General features: G+C 46.9%; 1 protein-coding gene and 1 non-coding gene across 2 annotated transcripts; both read left to right on the forward strand.

The window, feature by feature from the left end:
- Positions 1-1943: 1943 nt before the first annotated feature.
- TRNAK-CUU (transfer RNA lysine (anticodon CUU)) lies at positions 1944-2016 on the forward strand. The gene has a single exon. It is a non-coding gene; the product is annotated as a tRNA-Lys (tRNA).
- A 9185-nt stretch (positions 2017-11201) lies between these two features.
- LOC149283127 (ethanolaminephosphotransferase 1-like) lies at positions 11202-21588 on the forward strand. Its single transcript, XM_089497929.1, has 10 exons — positions 11202-11261; positions 16285-16353; positions 16497-16605; positions 16883-16957; positions 17714-17976; positions 18387-18495; positions 18718-18766; positions 19174-19354; positions 20987-21169; positions 21481-21588. Exons 1-10 carry the CDS (start codon positions 11202-11204, stop codon positions 21586-21588), a joined length of 1206 nt encoding a protein of 401 aa, XP_089354055.1.
- The last annotated feature ends 3456 nt before the right edge of the window (positions 21589-25044 follow it).

Consider the following 25044-nt stretch of genomic DNA (forward strand, 5'->3'; position numbering starts at 1 on the left):
TAGGGGAAATAATATGACAAAAGATTTTTCCCTTCTTTGATAAAGCTTTTGACTTCTTTCTTGTATGTCAAATGGAGCTGGTGACCATCTCGAGTCCTGGCAATTTCTCTAAACGTTCGTAAAATAGCGTAGTGCAACAAGTGATAGTAGCCCCACTTCCGTCAGCCCGGCTAGCTCTGTCGCTCGAGTGTGAGACTCTTAATCTTTGAGTTATGGGTTCGTGCCCCATGTTAAGCCAAGATGTGGTTTTTATGGCAATTTCTCTAAAAGTTCCTCATATACTGCTGAGTGCAACAAGTGATAGTAGCCCCGATTTTGTGGGGAACATGCAGGATCATAGCCCGGCTAGCTCAGTCGGTAGAGCATGAGACTCTTAATCTCAGGATCATAGCCCAGCTAGCTCAGTTAGTAGAGCATGAGACTCTTAACCTCAGGGTCGTGGGGTCGAGCCCCACGTTGGGTGAAGATATCATTTTTATGTCAACCTTTGAAAAATGCACTTCAAAGCCTACGCCCATATTCCTCCCAACACCGATAAGAGTGATAATATGAAAAAGCCAAAGGCGTTCATCTTCAAATTAGGATGTATTCATACAGCATCCATTGCACTTCTTATGAGCTTGGCACGTGTCATAGGCAGATTTCATGCCAGCTTTTTCTCATGTTTACTGGTGAACCTAAACTTAAACCTTCAAATGACAGAGCCTAGGGGAAATAATATGACAAAAGATTTTTCCCTTCTTTGATAAAGCTTTTGACTTCTTTCTTGTATGTCAAATGGAGCTGGTGACCATCTCGAGTCCTGGCAATTTCTCTAAACGTTCGTAAGATAGCGCTGAGTGCAACAAGTGATAGTAGCCCCAATTCTGTCAGAAACATACACATATCACAACCCGGCTAGCTCAGTCGGTAGAACATGAGACTCTTAATCTCAGGGTCGTGGGTTCGAGCCCCACGTTGGGCGAAGTTATCATTTTTATGTCAACCTTTGAAAATTGCACTTCACAGCCTACGCCCGTATTCCTCCCAACACCGATAAGAGTGATAATATGAAAAAGCTAAAGGCGTTCAGCTTCAAATTAGGATGTACTTATGAGCTTGGCATGTGTCATAAGCAGATTTCATGCTTATTTATCATCCACTAAAAGCCCCCCAGTGGGGGACATGCAGGTATAGCAGCCCGGCTAGCTCTGTCGCTCGATCATGAGACTCTTAATCTCCGAGTCATGGGTTCGTGCCCCATGTTAAGCCAAGATGTGGTTTTTATGGCAATTTCTCTAAAAGTTCCTCAGATACTGCTGAGTGCAACAAGTGATAGTAGCCCCAATTTTGTGGGGAACATGCAGGATCACAGCCCGGCTAGCTCAGTCAGTAGAGCATGAGACTTATGAACTTGGCATGTGTCATAAGCAGATTTCATGCTTATTTATCATCCACTAAAAGCCCCACAGTGGGAGACATGCAGGTATAGCAGCCCAGCTAGCTCTGTCGCTCGAGCATGAGACTCTTAATCTCCGAGTCATGGGTTCGTGCCCCATGTTAAGCCAAGATGTGGTTTTTATGGCAATTTCTCTAAACGTTCCTCAGATACTGCTGAGTGCAACAAGTGATAGTAGCCCCGATTTTGTGGGGAACATGCAGGATCACAGCCCGGCTTGCTCAGTCAGTAGAGCATGAGAATTATGAGCTTGGCATGTGTCGTAAGCAGATTTCATGCTTATTTATCATCCACTAAAAGCCCCCCAGTGGGAGACATGGAGGTATAGCAGCCCGGCTAGCTCTGTCGCTCGAGCATGAGACTCTTAATCTCCGAGTCATGGGTTCGTGCCACATGTTAAGCCAAGATGTGGTTTTTATGGCAATTTCTCTAAAAGTTCCTCAGATACTGCTGAGTGCAACAAGTGATAGTAGCCCCGATTTTGTGGGGAACATGTGGGATTACAGCCCGGCTAGTTTAGTCGGTAGAGCATGAGACTCTTAATCTCAGGGTCGTGGGTTCGAGCCCCACGTTGGGCGAAGATATCATTTTTATATCAACCTTTGAAAATTGCACTTCACAGCCTACACCCGTATTCCTCCCAACACCAATAAGAGTGATAATATGAAAAAGCCAAAGGCGTTCAGCTTCAAATTAGGATGTATTTATACAGCATCCATTGCACTACTTATGAGCTTGGCAGGTGTCATAGGCAGATTGACAGATGACAGAGCCTAGGGGAAATAATATGACAAAAGATTTTTCCCTTCTTTGATAAAGCTTTTGACTTCTTTCTTGTATGTCAAATGGAGCTGGTGACCATCTCGAGTCCTGGCAATTTCTCTAAACGTTCGTAAGATTGCGCTGAGTGCAACAAGTGATAGTAGCCCCGATTCTATGGGGAACATGCAGATATCACAGCCGGGCTAGCTCAGTCCTCAATGACAGAAGTTATTTACCCTATGTAAAAATGACACCTAGCAGAGGATGGTTTCGATACAGCAACCTTTGGGTTACGGGCCCAGCACGCTTCCGCTGCGCCACTCTGCTTTTCGTGGCACATTTTTTTTTACAAATGATAAAAACACATTAATTCCTGACTTTTTTTCTCCAAATCTCTTCTTCAAGCTTCGAAAGTGCCAACTTTTTGCCACTTTCTTCCCAAATGATAAAAAACCATGAATATCTGACTTTTTTTTCCAAATCTCTTCTTCAAGATTCGTAAAGACAATTTAGGAGTACAAGTTCTCACCATCATGAAATAATGTATAAACAGTTGAGATACAACTGTCAATTCTTCTGCTATGGTCATTAAGCCCTCTGGAATGCTGAAGGTTTAAAGTCATAATCCTCACTGCTTCTCTGAAAGTAGTCACGTGTGGTTGTGTCTGTGGCGCAATCGGTTAGCGCGTTCGGCTGTTAACCGAAAAGTTGGTGGTTCAAGCCCACCCAGGGACGAGCGGGATGTTTTCCTGAAAACTTTCATTCCTGTGTTTGCAACGCCAATGAGGTAATGATTACATTGAAAGACAGAAATGCTAAATTCTTAAAGCTTTCCAACATTAAGCTAAATCTTCTTATTCCACTTGTGGAAAGTTATTTTCCAGACAAAGCATGGCAATCCTTCCATGAAAAAACACAGGAAAAACTTCTTGGCATAGTGCCAATTTTGGAATGCTTAGATTATTATTATTAATTTTTTGTTTTTTAATTTAGGCCACGTCTACAATACTACATGTTGTTAATAATTCGGGCAGCCGTTACTGGCAAGGGGAGAATGCCGTTTTCATACAATATCATAAATGACACAAGTTATTAACCCTACGTGCCAATTAATCTTATGCAACGCCAGTTGTGCTTAAACAGAAAAGTGACATTATAAAAACATAATTAGCAGAGGATGGTTTCGAGCCATCAACCTCTGGGTTATGGGCCCAGCACGCTTCCGCTGCACCACTCTGCTTTTCGTACAGCAGTTTGTCCGAGGGGACAATGCTGTTTTAATGCAATATCATCAATGACAGAAGTTATTAACCCTATGTAAAAATGACATCTAGCAGAGGATGGTTTTGATCCATCGACCTCTGGGTTATGGGCCCAGCACGCTTCCGCTGCGCCACTCTGCTTTTTGTATAGAAGTTTGTCTGAGGGGAGAATGCTGTTTTCATGCAATATCATCAATGACAGAAGTTATTAACCCTATGTAAAAATGACATCTAGCAGAGGATGGTTTCGATCCATCGACCTCTGGGTTATTTTCGTGGCACTTTCTTCACAAATGATAAAAACACATTAATTCCTGACTTTTTTTTTCTCCAAATCTCTTCTTCAAGCTTCAAAAGTGCCAACTTTTTGCCACTTTCTTCCCAAATGATACAAAACCATGAATATCTGACTTTTTTTCCACATCTCTTCTTCAAGATTCGTAAAGACAATTTAGGAGTACAAGTTCTCACCATCATGAAATAATGTATAAACAGTTGAGATACAACTGTCAATTCTTCTGCTATGGTCATTAAGCCCTCTGGAATGATGAAGGTTTGAAATTGTCATCAACGTTTAGTGTTGCAGAGATGGCTTAAGTTTAAAAAAAACAACCAAGATCCACATATTAAAGTCTCTTTTCTGTTTAAGAATGACATTATACAGAATTGAACAACAAAAGGTGCAAGGACCAGATGTACCCCTTACGAGAGTGAACTGGTCTTGCATAAGATTAATTGTCACGTAGGGTTAATAACTTCTGTCATTGATGACATTGCATGAAAAAAGCATTCTCCCCTTGAACGCCACTATTTTGTTAAAAAAATAAATAAAAAAATTTAAGCATTCCAAAATCGCCACTAAGCCAAAAGGTTTTTTCTTAGTTTTTTATTGATAAAATAAAATTCCCACAAGTGGCATAAGAAGATTTGTCTTTAGGTTGGAAAGTTTTAAGGATTCCACGTTTCCATTTTTTAATATATCCCTCAGTTCATTGATGTTGTGAACATGGGAAAGCTGTCTTTCAGAAAAGCATCCAGCTCATCCCCGGGTGGGTTTGAACCACCGACAGCACAGTTAACAGGCGACCGTGCTAACCGATTGCGCCACGGAGACATACAAGCTGTTTTTCAAAACTACATCGAGTAGACATTAAGTTTCTGTGCTACTACCGTCAGGTGTTACAGCAAGCAATTTAGAAGCGTCTAGGAAGTTTACAGACAGCACCAGAGATAATATGAGTTATGGTGATACGTTTTTATTAAAATAAATGTAACCATTGGAGGTACTAAGAGTAGGAATTTATTGATACTGTATATGGATAAAGACTGTCACCTAGTGGCCAAGACTGGTAGTGCCAGGAATACTGCAAATGATGGCCTAGACCCTCAAGCTGATTTAAAGCATTAAGGACCAGGGCTCGTTAATGCTACAGGATCAGAGAAATTTTCATGTTTTTACTATGTCTCTCTTCTACCATTATTTGCCTCTTTCTCATTTTGGGTACCCACACAGATTATATTATTTTTTCTTTTTACAGGGCAAGCAGGGTTTCCTTTTTTTTAATGGAGAGGAAAAAATACAAAAACGATATTCACTGAAACAGTATACTCCTATTTTCATTTATTTTACGTTTTTTTTGTTTTTGTTTTTTTTTACCTCTACCTAACCCTAAGTAATTACCCACTAATTAATCCCTTATGGTCAGGTTAAGAAAAAATTTAAAGGAAATATGGGACATGCCAACAATTTTAATATCAGACAGAGTAGACTTTAAAAACAACCTATTTTTAATAATTTTTAACATTTTTATTTTTTGTGGCTATTGGTGGTATGAAATAATTTCAATAACTGATAACTCTTGCTGTATTAAACGCCAGGACAAATCATAAGTCTCGCTTTCATATCTATAAGTTACCCGATGCCACCAAGTCCTTATCATACTGCCTTGCAGTCAGCAATGGAATGGGCTGGGACCCTCTGACTCTTGAAAAACTCATCTGACCCCTGACTCATGGAAGAAAGAGAGTGTTCTTTAGCACTGACGTTTGAGCCGGGAAAGTCACCCAAAATATCACATGACTGACAGCAATGGCACCTCCAGGTCTGCAATTGAAGGGAGTTTATTGGAATAAAATGAGATAACACCAGGTTTTTGTCAAAACAGAACTATATTACTGTATACAGCGATGAGGGGGGGGGGTTACATTACTGTATACAGCGACAAGGGGGGGTTATATTACTGTATACAGCGCTGGGGGGTTATATTACTGTATACAGCGCTGGGGGTTATATTACTGTATACAGCGACAAGGGGGGGTTAAATTACTGTATACAGGGAGGGGGGGGTTAAATTACTGTATACAGCGCTGGGGGGATTATTACTTTATACAGCACTGGGGGGTTATATTACTCTATACAGCGCTGGGGGTTATATTATTGTATACAGCGCTGGGGGGTTATATTATTGTATACAGCGCTGGGGGGGTTATATTACTGTATACAGCGCTGGGTGTTATATTACTGTATACAGTGCTGGGGTTATATTACTGTATACTGCGCTGGGGGGTTATATTACTGTATACAGCGCTGGGGGTTATATTACTGTATACAGCGACAAGGGGGGGTTAAATTACTGTATACAGGGAGGGGGGGGTTAAATTACTGTATACAGCGCTGGGGGGATTATTACTTTATACAGCACTGGGGGGTTATATTACTCTATACAGCGCTGGGGGTTATATTATTGTATACAGCGCTGGGGGGTTATATTATTGTATACAGCGCTGGGGGGGTTATATTACTGTATACAGCGCTGGGTGTTATATTACTGTATACAGTGCTGGGGTTATATTACTGTATACTGCGCTGGGGGGTTATATTACTGTATACAGTGCTGGGGGTTATATTACTGTATACAGTGCTGGGGGTTATATTACTGTATACAGTGCTGGGGGTTATTACTGTATACAGTGCTGGGGGTTATATTACTGTATACAGCGCTGGGGGTTATATTACTGTATACAGCGCTGGTGGTTATATTACTGTATACGGCGCTGGGGGTTATATTACTGTATACAGCGCTGGGGGATATATTACTGTATACAGCGCTGGGGGGTTATTACTGTATACAGCGTTGGGGGGGTTATTACTGTATACAGCGTGGGCGGGTTATTACTGTATACAGCGCTGGGGGGGTTATTACTGTATACAGCATTGGGGGGTTATTACTGTATACAGCGTTGGGGGGGTATATTACTGTATACAGTGTGGGGGGTTATTACTGTATACAGCACTGGGGGGTTATCACTGTATGTGAGTTATGCTCAAGAAGTAGAATATTTTTTTCTGTGGGACTTCCCTTTTCAAACTCAGGGTAACCGACAATATATGGTTAAAAGAGGGTGGTAGGTAAGTGGAACAGTCTCCAAGTAGAAGTGGTAGAAGGTAATAGAGTGAAGGTTAAACATGGGATAGCCATACGGCTCTTTAATCTGAGACTAACAACTGATTAAGGTTTGAGGCGCTTCAGCAGGAGAAACAGGGAGTAGACGGGCCGAATGAGGCCGAACTGCCGTCAGATACTAGGTTTCTGTAGCTTGTGAAGGGGTTAATGCCATCATCTGTTTGTAACACAGTCTGTCAGAGGACCGCAGCCCATCCACAGGACTCTGCGTTCAGTATCTTATCTAGTTTCGCGGGTTCATTAATGCAACTCGGCTTCCTGTGGTTTCAATTATTGGTTTTACTGCCATGAGGAGTGATAACAAAAGCGAATACTGGGCGACAAACACAGCCTCCAGCACAACAGCCTTCACTGCAGATACTGCAGCCAATCATGCAGGTTAATGGAGCCCAGCTCACTAATCACTGTGTGACCACTGAAACCAAATTAAAAAATATGAAAAATAAATAAAAAGACCCCAGTGACGTCACCATTTCATCATATGGGGATCATCCGGTTTAAAGACAATATGTCCAAAAATGTCTCTGCATAGTTGTAAGTTAGGGGTTAATATAGCGGTTTGACAATGCCTCCACCTAGTGGTGCCAGTGCGCAGCACAATAGAGCGTAATGCTAGAGGGTGTCAGGGCGCAGCATAAGAGAGCGCAATGTTAGAGGGTGTTAGAACGTAGCGTAATAGAGCGTAATGTTAGAGGGTGTCTGGGCACAGCGTAAGAGAGCGCAATGTTAGAGGGTGTTAGAACGTAGCGTAATAGAGCGTAATGTTAGAGGGTATCAGAATGTAGCGTAATAGAGAGTAATGTTAGAGGGTGTTAGAACGTAGCGTAATAGAGCGTAATGTTAGAGGGTATCAGAATGTAGCGTAATAGAGCGTAATGTTAGAGGGTATCAGAATGTAGCGTAATAGAGCGTAATGTTAGAGGGTATCAGAATGTAGCGTAATAGAGAGTAATGTTAGAGGGTACCAGAGCGTAGCATAAGAGCGTAATGTTACAGGGTGTCAGAGCATTGTGTAATGTTAGAGGGTAATAGAGCGTAGTTGTCACAGAGCTGGATAGTCCGACCGACTACCTGACTTGTGCTCCCTTAACCCGGGACTCTTTCCCCGGTTCCCCAGTCACTCGCCGAGACTCAGTGTCGGGTAACACCAAACGAAGACTGATTTATTTCTCACATACAGGGCTGGATATATCCAGCAAAACACATTTACATTAAAAACAAGATATTGGGGTACAAACCACTCCCCCTTAATCTGCCTCCCAGAGACAACAGGGGCAGTAACGGGATTAACGCATACCTCCCAACATTTAAAAATGTGAAAGAGGGACACTTTTTCTTCAATACAAGCGATTGCACTTTACAATGTCCCACTTGCATCGCCACTTAACACACGCTTCATTTTTGTCAGCAGTCATGCATATTAAAAATAACCAACACACATACTACTTCCATGATGCTGGCTGAGCGTCATGGGAAGTGCAGCAACAGTAAAGCTGCAGATGCTAGCTGTGAACTAAAATTCCTATCATTCTCAGCCAGCCATGCTGGCTGAGCATCATTGGAAGAGTAGTCCACAGCAGCAGGATTTTTTTAAATTAAAAAAGGCTAATGATAGCCTCCCTCCCAGGACCCCTACACACTGCCTTCACACACCTGTCCATAAACACACATATACACATACACTGCCCTTACACACATACATATACACTGCCCTTACACATATTTACACGTACACTGCCCTTACACATATTTACACGTACACTGTCCTTACACACACACACATATACATGTACACATAAACAAGCTTACAAACACATACATACACATACACTGCCCTTACACCCCTTAATCCCCATCTGTTATCTCTTACCTCTTCCTCCATCCTTCTTCCTCCAGCCTCCATCCTGTATCCTGCATCCTGTGGTGGGAGTGCGAGGTCTCTCACTCTCTTTATTGCTCCCTCTTCATTATTTTCCGGGGCGTAGTGATTAGGGAGCAGTAAACGAGGTCTGACGTGACAGACCTTGCGCTCCCTAATGTTGAACCGATTAGAGGGAGATTGTGATCTCCCAACTAGTCTGCAGGCTGCAGCTGCTGATTGAGCGTCTGTGCGCCCCCCCCCCTGAGGTGAGTATCGCTCTCGCCTCACCCTTTGCTCCTGCAAAGAGGGACAGAGGAAGGTCTAGGCGGGACATTGGGACAGAGACCGAAAACGGGATTGTCCTGCCTAAATCGGGACATAATACAATAGGGTCCCAATCTCCACTATCTATTACTGGCTGGAATCAGTTCCAGGGTTTGGTCGGGGTAAATATCTGTAGTGGTGGAACTGAGGGGGGGGGGGGCGACTTATACAACATTAACTAAAACAATGGCAGTCACTCCCTGGTTGCAGATCCTGGCTATCTGCCGGAGACAACCCTCTCGGCAACTGCTGGGGTTACACACATTGTGTGGTATTAGATGGTATTAGAGCATAGTGCAATAGAGCGTAACGTTAGATGATATTAGAGCATAGTGCAATAGAGCGTAACGCTAGATAGTATTAGAGCATAGTGTTATAGAGTGTAACGTTAGATGTTATTAGAGCGTAGTGTAATAGAGCTTAACGTTAGATGTTATTAGAGTGTAGTGTATTAGAGCGTAGTGTAATAGAGCGTAATGTAATACAGTTAAAGTTTTTAGTTTAGAACCTGAGATTTTCAATAACACCAAACAGTATGCAGCAAAGCAACAACCGGAACCCAAGCGGAAGTTGTGTACGCGAATTGCGTAGAGCTCTACACGCTGCCCGGACTAAGGAGGGAGGGAGTGTTAAATGGGGGGGGCATAAGGCATTTCTGGAGGCAGAGTGCTCTGTGAAATGCCTTTAAACCCCCTTAATGCCACTCTGCCTCCAGAAATGCCTTATACCTCCCTATATGCCTATATGCCACTCTGCCCCAAAATATGCCTTTTAACCCCCCAAATGCCAGAGTGGCATATAGGGGTATAAGGCAATTCTGGAGGCAGAGTGGCACATAGGGGGTCAAAAGGCATATCATGGGGCACAGTGGCATATAGAGGGTTAAAAGGCGTATCATGGGGCACAGTGGCATATAGGGGGTATAAGGTAGAGGACTGCACTGGGAGGCGGGTCCCACGGGACCCGCCAAAAAAACTTGCGGGCGCGGGCGGTCTTGCTGGGGCTGCGGGCGGGAGCGGGCGGTCAGGCACTGTACCTGCGGGTCCCGGTAATCCCGCGCAGTCCCGCAAGGCTGCCTTCTTGCTGCTCCCTTACAGTGTCTCCTAGCTTGCTCCGCCCAGGAACAAAACGGAGTCACGTGATGTGACGTCACTTCCTGTGACTCCCCCTTGTTCCTGGGCGGAGCAAGAGAAGAGGGAACAACTCGAGGGCAGCCGCGCGGGACTGCGCGGGAAATCAGGTAAGGAGGCGGGCATGATTGGCCACAAATGTGGCGGGAGCGGGCGGGATTGGCCACAAATGTGGCGGGAGCGGCACACCCACATTGCGGGAGTGGGTGGGAGCGGGATTAAAAACCGCGGGAGCGGGCGGGAGCGGGATTAAAAAAGTAGTCCCGCGCAGGGCTCTAGTATAAGGCATTTCTGGGGCAGATGTGCATAACTGGGGGGGCAGGTTGAAAAAAGGAAATAAAAAAAAATATTTTTCTCAATCATAACTTTTATTTAAAAAAATAGTTTACATGAATTAACATTTACTGGTAAAACTTTTTTCCTATAGGGTCGTCTTATATTCAGGCTTTTCCTTTTTTTCATAAATTAATATTCAGATTTTGCGGGGTCATCTTATAATCGAGCTATACAATTATAATAAGGTACTTATATATCGTTTCACACCGTAAACAGCCCCCATTTATGTGGGTGGGGGGTGAGATGGGAGCGGGCTATCTGGGGGTAATGGGAGCGGGGGGTGGGTGGTGAACCGCTGACGTCCCCCCTGAACCGAATCACTCTGTGCCCCCATTAAGATTTAGGGATCACTCCTGCTAACCTCGCGTGACCCCTATGGGCACGCCCCGTGGTGACGTCAGGGAACGCCGCAGGCTGACAGCCGGCTGGGGGGCGGCGCCTACACGTCACTCTCCAGTTGGGAATCAGCCGATCCAGGCCCCGCCTGTCTTTCCCGGCACGCGGCGTATCCGCTCTAGTGTGACGTCACGTGTCCAAGAGCCCTCTGTGTCGGCCGCAGCTTCACGCGTGTCTCCCTCCCCGTGACCTCCGCTTCGCACCGTCCGTCACCCGGCACCTCGCGCCATGGCCTGGAGATGGGACTATGTGACCCCCGAGCAGCTCGCCGGCTTCGACAAGTACAAGGTGAGTGGTGACCGTGGGGTGTGCGTGCGTTTGGGTGACCGTGGGATGTGTGGCATTGTGTGGGAATCATTCTCAGCCACCCCAATATCTGCAGCCTAGCTATGACCCCCATCACGCCCATGCACTCTTTCCCGTCACGCGCGGCGTCAGAGAGCATCTTTGTGTCCGTATCCCTGCCGTCCCCACTGGGCTGTGTGATGTGGGGCTCGCGGGGTGGGGCGGGGGTATTACCCCGGTCTGGGGGTACGGAGATGGGCTCTCCTGGCTCTCCTCTATCTGTGGCTTCCGGCAGCACCACGCAAGGCCCACGGCTGCCGGGGTAACGACCTTAATCAGTCGTTGGTCTCGTCTTAGATTCAGGAGCCGTATGTCTATCGCATGCATGTTTAATCCCCTCACTGTATTACCCTCGACCACCTCTGCTGGAAGGCTGTTCCACTTATCTACCACTATCTCAGTAAATGAGGGGGAAAGTGTTAAGGAAAGCCATGGTGTAACCACAAGTGCCCGCATTGCCCTGTTCCTGGTTGCCTGTTTGGCTAGCTGGCCTTTTGCCCCTTTCCTCTCGGTTTCCTGCTGCTGTTGATTGATTAAATTAGTCTGACCGCACGTGTCTCCGCGCCGTGGCGTATGTGAGCGATACAAGTCAGAGGCCCTCTCAGCGGTGGCGTGTTACCGCCTGGGGACCGTGTACAGCGGCTCGTCTGGCGCACAGGCGGTTAACGGGCTTTGCTGGTGGGACGGACGCGTGTTTGTGGACTTTGCCCGTTTCCAGCTTTTTTTTAATTTTTTTTTTTTCTGTATCCGTCGGCTTGCGTGTAAAAAATGGACACGCGACACGCTGGCCCTGGAGTGTCCGCTCACGGCCCGTCGCTCCCGCCATCGCTGGCGCTTTAATGCGTATAAAAGCTGCGCGGTCCCTTTACTTTTTCACGATGCCCCCTTTACTAATACATGGGGGGGTAAATAGAATCCCCCCACCCCTGTGTGCATTTGCCCCCCCCCCAGGTAAATGCCCCGCAAGGGATGTCTCGCTGCAGAGCATTGTCTGTACATCCTATGGGAGAGCTTTCCGTCTGCTGATTGGCTGCTATGGTTTCCGGGGGGGGGGGGCGGAAAAGTCCTGACTGGATGTACTCGGTACCCCTTGTCAGCGGCGGAATGTTCCGGCAGTCTGTGGGTGGAAGGAATGATTGGCGGGCATCGCAGGGTAGAATGTGGAGCGGGGGAGGGGGAAGTAGGAGACGGTATGGAAATCTTATGGAATGGAGAAGAGGAGTAAGGGGGTCTGTAGATCTGCGGGGGGGGGGGGGGCGCAGCACTAAAGGCTGGGAGCTGTCAGCAGTGGGGTATCTGGGGACCACCAGGAGCGGACCTGTCGCAGGATCGGAGGACAGAACGCCGCGTTCTACGCAGAGACCCCGCGCCTCGGACCCTCGTAGAGGCCTGTGTGCCGGTGTCTCCTAATTGACCCCATTAGCCCTCCAGCTTTTATGTCACCCCTGTGGGGGTCACCTTCTGAGACGTGGAGGACCAGAAGAAGACGCCGGTGATGGGATCCGTCTGAAGACATTTTCTCTCATGCTGGATCCTTTGATGGCTCGACAGTGTCTGTAAAACCATTTTAAACCTGTGGACAAGAAAATCGGCTGCTGGTTTTAGTGGGAAGTCCGGCGTTCCTGAATTATTGCCTTTTTTCCAGAGCTTCTCTGCTTTGTGATTAACGGGGGCTACTAGATAAACACCCGACTCCTTATCATACTGCCTGCGGGAAACAATAGAATGACTCAGTCATAACCACCCAGCCAGACTCTCTGTATACGGCGCTGGGCTGCTCAGACTACTCGAGTGTTTTTGTTTAAAGCCGGACCGCGCAGGCTCGCCGTGTACCCACAGAGCAGACTTTGCCCCCAGAGAGAGAGAGAGAGAGAGAGAGAGGACATTGTGGTTGTGGCAGTGACATCATGACAAACGAGAATTACCTAATCTGAACCCGTGAGGTCACCGCGTTTCCTCGTACATTATCTGCGCTATCACTGCTTCCCCTATACAGACTGGGGAGGTTGTATTATATAGCGCCGTCGTATTCCGCAGCGCTGTACATGGCCATGGAAAAATGCTGTGGGAGCTCCTGAGCCCTGTACATGCGCGCCGGAGACTGCTTTGCTGCGCCTTAAAACCCGATGCTGGGAGGCTCCCCTCCCCCGCTCCGAGCTCCACTTTCAGCCTCAGTCCTTGCAGACAGTCTCGTTATTTTAGGAACACTGGTGGCATTGAACTAAAAAGATGTCGTATGACCTGTTCCTTATGCCTACCGCATGCATGTCCCTCTACCACTTCTGCTGGGAGGCTGTTCCGCTTATCTACCGCCTGCCAGTAGAGTAGAAGTCCGTTCCGCTGCATCTGACCCGCGTATTCATAGATTCTGGCCGCTTGCTGTAACTTTTCTCTCCTGTCTCTTGTTAAATCCCTTTTTGTATTCCTTGCTGCTCGGAGGTTTCTCACGCTTTGGCCCCGCGGGGCCCCGACAGGTCTGGTAACTTGGTTCATTCATCCAGATGCCGATATTCTGGATCGACTGCATTTGGCTGCCAAGTGGCTCCTGCGGAGGGCGAGGCGTCTGATCCTCTGGAGCAGACCGCGGGAAAACCCCCCCGGCACTGGATACAGTAACAACCCCCACCACCCCAGGAGCTGGATACAATAATAACCCCCCCCCCCCCCCCCCGGCGCTGGATACAGTAACAACCACCACCACCCCCGGAGCTGGATACAATAATACCCCCCCCCCCCCCGGCACTGGATACAGTAACAACCTGACTAGGGCTGCAACTAACGATTAATCGGATAAAAAAATGAATGTCAATTTTTCATTTATTTAAATTTTTTTATAAACAAACAGGATGTTAAAAACAAACAGCAGAATAAAAAACTTTGATAAAAATGCATTTTTTTGTTTTTATTTCCCAACCTGCCCCCCCAGTTATGCACATTTGAGCCCAGGCTTGCCACACTGCCTCCCAGATATGCCCCATACCCCCCGACATGCCACTCCACCCTCCCACATATGCCTTAATAACCCCTGATATGCCACTTTGTCCTCCCCAGGTATGCCTTATACCCCCAGATATGTCTCTCCGTCCTCCCCAGGTATGCCGTATACCCCCCAGATACCCCATAGTGCCCTTATGGATAAACAGGCTCGTTCGCAGCACAATACTTTTATAAATAAATGCAGGATTAATCTTCACTGCCCCCAGGATTTAGATTTCCCTCAGTTTGCCCCCCTTTACCTCTAACTGCACCTTAACTTAACTTTATTAAATTAAATTAACCCTCAGTCCTCAGCATTAACCCTAAACACCCCATCAACCACAACTGCCCCTAAATTAACCCTAAACACCCCATCAACCACAACTGCCCCTAAATTAACCCTAAACACCCCATTAACCATAGCTGCCCCTAAATAAACCCTGAACACCCCATTAACCATAACTGCCCCTAAATCGACCCCCACATCCCCTAACTTTAAGTAGCCCAAATATTAATTTTCTACTTAGTTAGATGAGTGTCACAGCCATGTGGATGCTATAAGGGGCGGGGCCAATCTGCCCCTGACTGCGGGGAGGGACTGGAAGAATGAAATGTGTGGGCCAATCGATACTAGGGGGTCTTACTAATGTAAGAGTTAAACATTTCTTATACCTTGATAATTTCCTTCAGTTTTTCATATGGAGAATAAAAATAATGCTTAATTCCTCAATCCAGACTCATGGCCCCCTATCATAGCACAGAATAGTGATATATATTCCATAATACTCATCAAGTGGAAATATTTCACGCAATAAAACAGTTATACTTTGGTCAAGCAATAAGATAACTTTTCTGGTACCAGACTTGTAGGCAAACAAATCATCAACATGGCAGATTGAAGTAGCTGTTTTGTATAAACTCCTTGTAAAACTCATACACGCTGTCACCGGCATATTAAGTGTAACACACACACACACACACACAGGGAGGGAAGAAAGGGGCGGGGCCAATTGGCAGTGACTGCAGGGAGGGGCTGGAAAAAGGAGGTGGGCGGGGCCAATCGGCAGTGACTGCGGGGAGGGCTGGAAAAAGGAGGTGGGCGGGGCCAATCGGCAGTGACTGCGGGGAGGGGCTGGAAAAAGGAAGTGGGCGGGGCCAATCGGCAGTGACTGCAGGGAGGGACTGGTAAGTAGGAGCTGCTGCTGTGAGTCACTGAAACGGATTATAAAATGAGGGGTATTTTTCAGAGCATTTGCTCTGAAAAAACCCTCATTTTATAATCGATAAAAATCGATTCAACTAATCGATAATGAAATTCGTTGGCAACGATTTTCATTATCGATTATCGATTTTATCGATTAGTTGTTGCAGCCCTAAACCACACCCACACACACACACACACAAAAAACAAAACAACCCAGCCCTGGATACAACAACCACCCGGTGCTTGATACAAGAAGGCCCCCCCCCCGGGATATTACTGTATTACTCATTCGATGGATGGAGTGCCCCCAATGGAATGCCACCTTATTAGAATTTGGAGCGCCGGCTCTTTAAGTGTTTTCTCTGAAACCCCCTATAGATAATCTACAAAGGAATTCTCTCTCATCAAAGGAGATCAGCGAAGAATACGAGAAAACCGAGTCAATATTAGATCAGGGGCAGGACGATTCTCCCTTTAAACCTCCTAAATCAATATAAGCAGAGCTAAAAAGAGTCTTTACAGCGGGAGAAATGGGAGACTAGACAGGGGCCGGATGGGGCCGATCTGCCGGCAGGTTCTAGGTTTAAAGTCAAGCAGAACACACCCGTTGTACAGCGCTGTGGTATACGGTGGCGCTATATGGAACAATAAATTACAGGCTACGCATCAGTTATTGTTCCCTTAAATGTGAGTCAGTACCGTGCGCCGTGGTATATGCTGGCGCTTTGGGATTACCTCTGTGTTTGTATTCTTGTGGCTTCATTAACCCTTTCCTCTCGTTTGCAGTACAGCGCGGTGGACACCAATCCCCTGTCCCTGTATGTGATGCACCCCTTCTGGAATTCTATAGTGAATGTGAGTATCTTGTGTTTGATCTGCAGTGCCGCGTGTCTCCAAAATTCACCCCCCCCCCCCCCGGTCACGGTGCCGCGTATCCCCCACCCCCCGCGGTGCCACGTGTCTCCCCCCGCCATGACCGCCTGTTTCTGCCCGCACAGTTTTTCCCGAGATGGCTGGCTCCAAATCTCATCACCTTCAGCGGCTTCTTACTCCTGGTTTTCAATTTCTTCATGATGAGTTATTTCGACCCCGACTTCTATGCCTCGGGTAAGTCTTCATACACCAGCCCTCGGTGTACTCGACCATGCGGGATCATATCCCGGGGGGGCGCCATGTCTGCACGGGATCATATCCCAGGGGGGTGTCATGTGTGCATGGGAGCCTTATTCTGGGGGGAGGGCGATTGAGGTGCCTGATAGTCTAAGAGGGCGATCTGCCCCCTGCTTTGGGTGGTGAGGAGACGGCCGCCGTGGTCCTAGGTGTCCCAGGCCAGGATACGTCGGCTCCCCGCAGAGCGCTGCTCACTCCCTTTCTCTCTTTACAGCTCCGGACCACGAACACGTCCCCAGCTGGGTGTGGATTATAGCCGGGCTGCTCAACTTCACGGCGTATACTCTGGGTGAGTGTCCCGTGTTACACACAGCATTACGCGCTCAGGGCCGGCCCAAGACATTGTGCTGCCTGGGTCTAAAGAAGACATGCCCAAAGCCACGCCCACATCCGGGATTAATACATTCCCTCTCGACCCTTAATCTCATTCATGCACTCTCATTCACTCTCATTCACACTCTCTCGCCTCCCTGCCTTCTCTGCTGAACGCCTCCATGTAACTGTCTCCTTTACCGCAGCTCCCCTTCTCCTGCCTTTTGTTCTTCGGCTTCTCCCTGAAGCTGGCCTCCCGGAGCGCTTCTGCAAAAGGGTGGAGCTTCTGGACACTCCTCCTGCAGCTCCGCCCCTTTTCAGAAGTGCACTGAGAGACCAAAATAATGCAGACTGATTCCTGGAGATAAGAGTTGCAGAAACGCTTCTTTCTCCTCGAATCTATCCCAAAATAACGTGCCTCTGGGCAGCAAATTGCCACCTGAGTCCCAGGGGGGCACATGGAAGGGCCGGCTCTGAGCTTCTAGTATTCTCTTTTTTTTTTTCTTTTTTTTCCTAAAGGTTTAATTATAGGAAAACACAGCAAAAAATTAAGGGGGGCTTTCTGTTTCTATGGCAACAAGTCTTGATCTTGCATAAAGCTGACCCCATGTCCACCTGCCCCGGTGGGGGGGGCGTCTATAGTTTCCTGTTGAATAGAGGCCTCTGTCACTGTATTCCACCCAATCACTGACCTCCGCCCGCTGTATGTCAATGCCGAGTATGTTCTCCACAGACGGGGTAGATGGCAAGCAGGCCCGCCGGACCAACTCCAGCACTCCCCTGGGGGAGCTGTTTGACCACGGGTTGGACAGCTGGGCCTGCATATACTTCGTGGTGACCGTGTACTCGATCTTCGGCCGCGGCAGCACCGGCGTCAGCGTCCTCGTCCTCTACCTCCTGCTCTGGGTCGTCCTCTTCTCCTTCATCCTGTCCCACTGGGAGAAATACAACACGGGGATCCTCTTCCTACCCTGGGGCTACGACCTGAGCCAGGTGGTGAGTGTCTGCCCAGCGGGGGTATCCGGTGTGCGGGGGAGACTGGGGGCAGAGAGGGGCATTTAAATACATAACGGGATTTTACAAAGGAGGGGAAACAAGCGGACAGAATCTAACACTAGAGGGTCAGAGGCTGAGATACAATGTAAGGAACTTTTACTTTACTGAGAGAGTGCTGGATAAATGGAACAGCATCCCAGCAGAGGTGGTAGAGGGCAATTCAGCAAGGGTATTAAACATGCATGGGACAGACATACGGTTCCTGAATCTAAGACGAGACCAACGACTGATTAAGGTTTGAGTCTTTACAGTAGGAGAAACTGGAGACTAGACGGGGGCCGAATGGGGCCGATCTGTCGACATGTTCTGTTTTGTGTTTTTCACATTTTTCCCTGTTTCCCCCCCCCCAGACTATTTCGTGCGTTTACCTGGTGACCGCCGTAGTTGGGGTCGAGGCGTGGCACAAACCCGTCGCTCTCAGTCTCCTTTACCGAGATCTCTTCACCACGCTGATAGTCGGTAAGTGTCGGCAGAAGGCGCCACTTCAACCCCCATCATCCCCAGTCAGCATTCAGTTAATGTTTAATTGGGATTCTCTGAACTTTAATCCCTGAAGCCACTTGAGACGGGACATATGAGGGTTTTAGGAGTGGTTTCAAACCGCGTGTATCTGCGACTTGCAGTGTAAGGTGGTCGGCGGCAGGAGCCCCCCAGCCTCACGTCCGTCTTTTTCTGTTTCAGGATGCGCGCTGTCCATCACCCTTCCGATGAGTCTCTACAACGTGTACAGGTAAGTAGTCGCGTGTCATGCCGACGTGGCCACGTGTTCCCACGCTATGTACACGGTATATTTGCCTTAAAGGGACAGTACATGTTAAAGTACTGAGTAACCCTAACCCTCTGCGAGAAGCAAGCGCTTCTTGCCACTGATTGGCTGCTTGGGATAGCACTTCTATTGAAATCAATGGGAGCGCTTTCAGCGCATGGAGGCTCTGGACGGACCCCCGCTATCCGGTACTGGAGGGGAGTACGCCATCTGCATGGAAAATGGCTACAGGGCAGGGGAAGGGGGCACGTGCACCACGAAGTTTCCAACAATATAAAGGGATTAAAGGGGCATACGATGGCCGGGGGGGGGGGGGGGTCCCTTTTTAATAAAAGTGAAGCCCGCCGCTGACCATGCGCTTCCTCCGGCAGAGCTTACCGCAGCGACACTCTGAAGCACACCACCGTGTACGAGTCCATGCTGCCGCTCATCTCCCCGCTGCTGCTCTTCGCGATGGCCACCACGTGGATCTTTGTGTCTCCGTCGCAAATCCTGGAAGCCCACCCCAGGCTCTTCTACTTCATGGTGGGGACCACCTTCGCCAACATTACAGTAAGTTACTGACGGGGAGGCTCGGCAAAGACAGATTTTACTCTGGCCTTCATTTTCCGCTCCATTCGGGCCCTGTCTAGTCGCCCATTTATCCTGCTGTGAAGACTCAAGCCTTTAATCGGTCGTTGGCCTCGTCTTTAAATTCCCTTACTGTATTAGTCTATACCATGTGTGCTGGGAGACTGTTCCATGTATCCACCACCCCCTAGTAAAGTAGTAATTCCTACACGTGCTGGACGCCCAAACCTTTCTTCCAAGTCATTCTTTCATTATGAAACTGTTGCTTCGTTTATATTTTTTGGGCCTCGAAGGGGATTGTCATGTGACACAAAAGCAGGCACTGATAGGTTTTTGGTATTGAACTGAAAACGCTACTTAAAAAGCAGAACAGCGTTCCCACCTGACGATAATCTAAAGAAGGGACCTCTGAGTTCATGGAGTGTTTTCACGGAGCCAATGTGACTGCTTTAACCCCTTCAATCCCAGGGGTTTTTGGTACCTCAAAGCCCGGAGCAATTTTGCCATTTTTGGGGTATGTCGGTTTAGCGGTGATTCTCTTTTCCTGTGAATGGTGTACCCATATAAACTATATATTGTTTTTTTCAAGGAGAGATAGAGCTTTCTTTTGATACCATAGTTGGATGATTAGCTGAAAATTTAGAATGCGATATTTAGTAAAAACTAGCGAAGATAAACTAATTTTTTTTAAAATTTTCCCTCTGAATCCTCACAAAATTAGGTAAAGTGATGGAAAATCCCCTCCAAGTTTATTAATTCAGGTGTCCTGATTTCAGAAATACCTAATTTATATAGATTTCCCAGACTTTCCCAGCACCAGGGAGCATACTATAAGGTGTACAATTTTGTATAATTTTTATGCCTATGGCTTAACGGGTTTGGGGGTTGTGAACGGGGGCAGGAGGGTTATACTGGCTAGATGTTATGCTAGGGCAATGGGATGAAAGTTTTTATTTTTAATTTTTTTTATATATATATATTATTTTTTATTAATTTTTTTAACTTTTTTTTGTATTTTTTATATATTTTTTTTACACAGAAATGGTTAGAGATGCTCCTAGGGACCTCCTGAACATGCCAGTGATGTCACAATGACATCACAGCTCACATTATAATTTTTTTTAGTATTTATATTTTAATGATTTATTTAATATATTTTTTTAATGAATTCACTTTTTTTTCCAGCTTTTCTGTTTCAGGATGGGAGGGGGGTGACAGACATGGTTTCTCACTCCCCTCCCCGCGATCCCCCTGCACCGATCACACTGTGATCTCTAAGCCTCATCGGAGGGCAGGATTTCCGGTGACGCAACCCGGAAGGGAATTCTGGAGCAATGTAACAGCTTACCGGCTTTCATGCCGGAAGCTGTTACAGGAGATCGAAAAGCAGAAAGCCGGCTGTCAATGGGGAGTCCGGGCTGTCAAACGACAGCCTGATCTCACGTGCACCGGCAGGAATGTGTCCCTGACGCTGCACGAAGGGCTGGATGTACCGGGACGTCCATAGGGGTTTCTTAATAGGCGTTTTTTGGACGTCCTGGTACGTCTATAGGGGATTGAAGGGGTTAAGTATCTGTTTGCGTTGCCGGCTGCTGATTGCGTTTTGTGTTCCAGTGTCAGCTGATCGTGTGTCAGATGAGCAACACCCGTTGCCAGCCACTCAGCTGGCTCCTCCTGCCCCTGGCGCTGATCGTGGCCGTCGTGGTCTCGGGATTCGCCCGAGAAAGCGAAACGCTCTTATTGGTTTTACTAACTGGGCTGGTGACCCTGGCGCACATCCACTACGGCGTGAGCGTGGTAAGTGTCATCCCATGGGGGGGTTCCAGGCGCGTCAATCAATTTTACAAAGAAGCCCCCCCAAAAAACTGGTGAGTGGGGCCATGGAATCCAAAATGGCACCCTTGGGTATTTTACTGGGCAAGGTCCCCTTAAATTAACCCCTTTAACCGCAAGTGTCCTTCTGTACTCCCCCCGCTTTAGTTGGTATTGGTCAATGTGGATCTGGGCCAACACTTTTTTTTTTTGTGTGTGTGTACTTGGCGTGTGCTTCTTGGCAGCAGACACTTTGTTTTGGTCAATTTGGTTGAGTATTTATTTATTTTTTTCAGGTAAACCAGTTGAGTAAACACTTCAACATCCTGCCGTTCTCTCTCCAAAAACCCGCCACGGACTGACTGGAGGAGGAAGTCGGCCTGCGGTCTGCGGAAGTCGTTTAGAACGAGCAGCTTCCACGACGCCTCGTCCATCACCACAAACTTAAGAGCATCGACCCGCTGGGCAGACACTGGAAACGACCACTAGGACCACGGCAAAGGCGCGAAGAGGAAAGGAACTTGTACATAGAAGACCGACTGAATGTTCCCGGCGCTGCCCGCCCCTCCCCCCTCTTACCTTTTCTCTTTGTACCCGTGCGCTCGTTCACACGCGGAACCCATCGACGACGATCTCCGCCATTGCCGCCGGCCACCTTTTATTAGGGGTTAGGTGACCTTGGGTGGTTCGTATGCCTATGTAGGGTACATTAGCCACCGGCCACCGTTTATAAGGGTTTAGGTGACCTGGGTGGTCCTCACGTATGGTACATAAGCCAACGGACTCCTCAAGTGCCACGAAGAAACACCTGAGCACAAGCAGAGAGGAGTGGCGGGGAGTCAGGAGGTCTCCACGCGGACACTTTCTTTGATTTTATTAATAATAGCTTCCGCCATTTTTATTTAGAATTCTGGTATTTTATTTTAAAGGCTGGTTTTCTGACGTTACCTCATCGAATATCTTGAAGAACCAACCAGGGGAGGTCGGCTCCTTGCATCTCCCGGTCTCGTGGATTGATTAAGTCCCACTCCATCATCATCATTATTATCTCAGGCTGTCCTGATCCGGTGTTCAGTTTCTCTGCACGTTTCCCGGTCGAGCAGGTTTGCTGCTGGTCTCTGTCCGACATCCAAGAAAACTTCTCAAAACATTCTAATCCAGAATCAAGGAATTATTAAGATTAGACAAAGTCCACAGTTCTCGGGCCACGTGAGGAATCACGCAGGAGCGGCTCAGATAACCTTCCATGGGCAGATCGTCCCAATCGCGCGTTCTCTCGGAATACATTTAATTTTTGTAGCGGTCTTGTGGATGGAGAGCTGTCACGTAGACTTTGTAGAACATTAAGATGAAGTTGTTCCACGTAGGGCATGCTAGACAGAACCTAGATTGTGGTTGGCCACCAAAATTCCTGTATGTACGTGCTTCCTCTACCGATGGATTAGTCTGCGAGCCCCCGTTACAGAAAGCGATCTCTGTCCTGGGTAGAAGCCCCTCATCTCCTTGGCCCACCTAGAACACTAGGCCCTATTGGCCAGGACCAAGATTATTAATGTTTGCCACCACAGTACTTGTATCTACGTGTGTCTCCTCCGCGTCACTGTGGGATCAGTCTGTGGGCCTCCCTGTTGAGTGAACCACCTCTGGTAGGAGCTCCTCGTCTTCTGCTGTGGTCCACCTAGAACGCTTGGGCTCAGTAGCTACAACCAATGTTGTCTGCGTTGGCCACCTAAATGTTCGTGTGCTTCTTCCACATCATTGTGGGATTAGTCTCTGGGCCTCCCCGTTGCAGTAACCAATATCTCTTCTGCTATGTACCACCTAGAACACTTGGGATCAGTATCTAGAACCTGATTGTCTATGTTGGCCACCAGAATACCAAAATGTACGTGTGCTTCTTTAACGTCATTGTGGGATTAGTCTCTGGGCCTCCCTGTTGCAGTGAGCAGTATCTGTCCTCTTGTCTTCTGCTATGTACCACCTAGAACGCTTTGGATCAGTACCTAGAACCTAGATTGTCTGCGCTGGCCACCAAAATACCTAAATGTACCTGCGTCTCCTTCACATCACCGTGGGATCAGTCCCTGGACCTCCCCAGCTCTATCCTGGGTAGGAACTCCCTGGTCGTCGTGGTCATCTTCGTATGTTCAGATTTTTCTATTTTTATTATTTTTCTGTTGGTCCTCCCCAGTTTAGTGGTGGGAAGTCACGGCGTGCCGATTTCTTTTCTTTCTTTTTGTCTAGAACTTTCTTTTAACCTCCGTGCTTGTATGAAGAGTGTATCTAAACCCATGCGCCATGTTGGACAGGGTACACTTGGAGGCCACCAAGTGCGGTCACTGGTATTAAAATGTAAATTAATAATATTGATAACAGAGCTATCGGGGGAGGGGCGATATAATCGTCCGACCGCGAGAATTTTTTTTGCCGTATTTTTTTTTTTTGCTGTTTCTGGGTTATTTATATATATATATATTTTTATTTTATTTTTTTTGCAGAATGCCTTAACTTTTTAGGTCAAGTGTGGGGAGGGGGGAATCTGCATTTTTATTTTTTTGTTTATTTTAGGCAAATTATGAAATCGACCAATTACATTTTGTAAATGAAATAGTTTTTTTTTTTTTAATTTCTTTGTTCCATTTTAAGGTATATCGTCCCTAAATATATAAATATCTTGTCTGTAATCAATGGATCGATACGGCGGATTATTCAATGACTGGTTGAGACTCCGCCCCCTCCGTGTTGCCGACGGCATTGCCGGTTAAACCCGTTGATGTGTTCGTACCGCGTCCTCTCATGCGACGACTGTGTTTGCTATTTAAAGATTCTTTTTAGGTTTGTAAATTATAAATCTCAAGACCTCGTATAAATGTGAAAATTGAAATTTCAATTTGAAAATGTTTGTTTATATATAATTTTTTTTTTTCCTTTAAAAAAAAACCAAAAACAATGAAAATCTCTGTGCCGTGTGTTTTTATTTAATAGAATTGTAGGTCGGGACAGAGAAAAGCAAATACTCGATTTCTGAGCTTATTGGGCTATTTTTTATTTATTGGGCTGTTTTTTATTTATTTATTTATTTATCTGCGTGTGTCCCTGACGCTGCACGAAGGGCTAGACGTACCGGTACGTCCATAGGGGTTTCTTAGTGGGCGTTTTTTGGACGTCCCGGTACGTCTATAGGGGATTGAAGGGGTTAAAGGAACAAGGGATTTACGTTATCTACAGCATACCATCAAAAAAAGGCTTACAAATGTGCTATGTGCTTATAAAACAGATACATCCAAACAAATATCAATGAAATCACAATATGTGTTCAGATAATGTGTTTTCTAGCTCCAGTAACTACCCTTATCCAGGTGAACGGGTGTATGGATACACCTATGGAATATTCCCGATAAACCCCCCGCCGGCTTATTAAGTTAAACAATCCCCGTTCTCTCTTCTAATATTAGGGTTTGAACTGAAAACTTCCGCTTCTTCCAGAACGCAGCAGAATATATTGGAAACAACAACAGGATATCTAAGAATCCACGACGCGGCTGTGAAATAACGAGACAAACTTTTACTGGAACGTTCCAAATATAAAACAAGACAAATAACAATAATCCCCACATTCATTGACACGCAACATATACACATAAGTTCCTAGTTACAAGATTGAAACATGCGTGTTCGTGATTACCGTCCCTGAGGGCTCCAGGTTCGTGGTCCCACTTCATGAAAACGCACTCTCCTCTCTCCACTACCTGTCCCTCGATACATTAGAGGGTCCCAATTAGGTCTACTGGGGGGATCCCTGCTTGGACCCTGCGGCTGCCGCAGTTACCCTTTCGCCACCCTCTGGGGTCTTTACAATA

Source organism: Sceloporus occidentalis, unplaced genomic scaffold (genome assembly GCF_023333645.1).
Source record: "Sceloporus occidentalis isolate IW3139 unplaced genomic scaffold, rSceOcc1.0.p SCAF_111, whole genome shotgun sequence".
NCBI lineage: Eukaryota > Metazoa > Chordata > Lepidosauria > Squamata > Phrynosomatidae > Sceloporus > Sceloporus occidentalis.